The following is a 2,500-nucleotide window of genomic DNA, read 5'->3' as shown; positions in this document are numbered from 1 at the left end:
AGTCCACAGAATCTGAAAGATTGCTGTGAAGATAAATGATACAATAAGACAGACATGGAGTCGTATTCGATGCTGCATCCTCAGAAGCCTGCGAACAAAATCAATGGCAATATTATTTTAACTGGTGAACGAGTAAAACAGAAAGAAGATACACAATAGATACTTAGTTTTCATAGGCCATTTAACTACTGTCAAATTTATGGCCGAATACATTAACATTTACTACGAACAATACGTTTGTGTGTGAAATGAAACTTAGTTGGCACGAAACAAAAGTAATGAAGGTGTGAAAACGTAACCATGCACACGCGTACACATTCCCTTGCAAGAACATATAAGTCGTGTTGATGTGTATAACTTTCTATTTATTTTTCATTTTAACTTTATTCCCAGAAATTCCCCATACATATCTCTACTATTACCTTTAGTAATTTACTTTGTTTCTTAATCTCCTCTCATACTTTTTGTTCATTTTTTCCATTTTTTAAAAGATTTCTCTCTTTCTTAAAAAATATTTTTTCCTCCTATTCGTCGATTTCACCAGCCTGGAAGTGGCTACAAAGATCATAGGCTCCACCCTGTTTCTTTTTGTTAATTAATTCAACAACATTTCTGGCCTTCTTTTATAGCTTATTGTTTGCTTAACTCAAGCTTTTTTCCAGAGATAAAATAAGTATCATTTAAGTTTTGGGATTGATTTTATCGACTATACTGTTCATTTAAATTATTTATTTTGTATGTCTACAAGACTACATATTACCGACCAGTTATTAAATGATTTTTTTCTTTGCAAGTTCTTTGTTTAGTTTCTTGTTTGCAAGTTCTTTGTTTAGACTTCATGAAGATGATTTAATCAAGAAAACTCACTGGAGCATTAAATATGTTACCACTATTTTTAAAAATTTCAGTGTCTTATAAATGTTTAATTTCTAAGTAATTCTATTTCCTTACACCAATATTTATTTACTGATTTAGTGATTGTTACTCCTTCCACAAGTATATTGGAGGGTATGCGTCGTTAAGAAAGCCAGAATAAGATCGAAATATATTTGAAGCAGTATTTGTTGGAAAATTGAAAATGATATTAGCTAATACTGTTTCCCCACTCCTCACTGCACATTTGATTGCAGTTAGATTTTTAATACTATATACATTAAGAAGAATTAATACTAACGTTCGCAGATTTTAGTTAGCAGTACTTTGAATTGAAATCTATTTCCTCACAATAATTTGCTATTTCGCTGACAAATTTGACACTTTATATCGTTTGCATATTTCATGTCTAAAATTTTGAAATCGCAAAGGGCAATATGACTCGATGTCTTATACTGTTATTTTCATGCTTTGCGATCTTATATAGACACTTATATATGCTGAATATTAGTCTACAGCATAAATACAATTGAAACGTTTAGAAATGGTTGTATAAAAGAATGCTCACTATCAAATGAGATTTTATTTTTTTCCCCATACTCTCGTTTCTGTCTGTCTGTTAATTTCTACCTGTCAGACTGTCTGTCTCTCTGTTTCTCTCTCTGTTTCTCTCTCTGTTTTCTCTCTTTCTATCTTACCCCCCCCCTCTCTGTTTGTCTCCACTTGTCAGTCAGTCTACCTGTCTGTCTGTCTGTTTGCTTCTCTGATTGACTGTCTCTTATTCCGGCCGCTTATATTCGCGATCATGCATTTTCGGTCATTATCCAACATCCATGACCATAAGTGAGGGTAGGCAAAAAAACCGAACTGAAGATAGCAAATTTGGATTTTTCTATCAACGTCTCCTCTTTTGTGGATCGAATGCAGGAGCTGGCGTTTTACCGCGCCAGCATCTGCAATTTTAGCATCCAGTTTAGCCTCTTGCCTTCTATTACTCGTAAATGCGGCCCCGATGTACTTAAACTTCTCCACTCGTCTCAATGATGTTCCACTAACAAACAAAATTCACTGGGAAGACTTTTCGTGAGTATAGATATTTCATGAGAGAAAATGATATAAAATTACTAATGAGTAAAGATTGACAGCAACGTTGTCATACCGCATTAATGAAGAAGACTATAAGAATACGCACCGGAAGTACAGAAATATGAAGCAAGCTGGAATCAGCAACATGGCACTGATCAAGTTTGTTGCTACACTTGCGAAAACGATGACTCGATGCTTCTGGAATACAGGAAATAAAAGAATAATATTGAATTACTTGCAATGCTGAAAAGAAACTGGGAGTACCTTACAACCCACACGATTCAAATTCAACGCGATCTTAATGCAACACTATTCTATATTATACAAACACATACAACACATAGGAAACACAGATGTTATTCATCAAAATGACACCAAACACGTTGCATATTTTCTGTACGACAGATAGAAAAAAACCAGTCAACAAAATCTCTATAGTAACACTAGGAACAACAAAGCAAACTCCAACGACTTTAGCCGATGTAAACATTGGCAGAAACACACCTTTAGTTCATATAAGTGATATCTATCATTATATATA

General features: G+C 33.9%; 1 protein-coding gene across 2 annotated transcripts in view; it reads right to left on the bottom strand.

The window, feature by feature from the left end:
* The window catches only part of LOC106874704 (calcitonin gene-related peptide type 1 receptor), a 90,393-nt gene that overhangs the window by 39,610 nt on the left and 48,283 nt on the right, over positions 1-2,500 (bottom strand). For both annotated transcript variants that reach the window (XM_052967090.2, XM_052967091.2), the window contains exons 4-5: positions 2,066-2,157; positions 1-88 (exon numbers count right to left, since the gene is read on the bottom strand). The exon at positions 1-88 is cut by the window's left edge and continues 63 nt beyond it. In XM_052967090.2, coding sequence (XP_052823050.1) covers positions 1-88; positions 2,066-2,157 — 180 coding nt within the window. The remainder of the gene's footprint in view (positions 89-2,065; positions 2,158-2,500) is intronic.

Source organism: Octopus bimaculoides, chromosome 4, assembly GCF_046866305.1.
Source record: "Octopus bimaculoides isolate indiv1 chromosome 4, ASM4686630v1, whole genome shotgun sequence".
Classification (NCBI taxonomy): Eukaryota; Metazoa; Mollusca; class Cephalopoda; order Octopoda; family Octopodidae; genus Octopus; species Octopus bimaculoides.
Note: the sequence above shows the minus strand (reverse complement) of the source record. Positions and strands in the feature narration are given on the sequence as shown.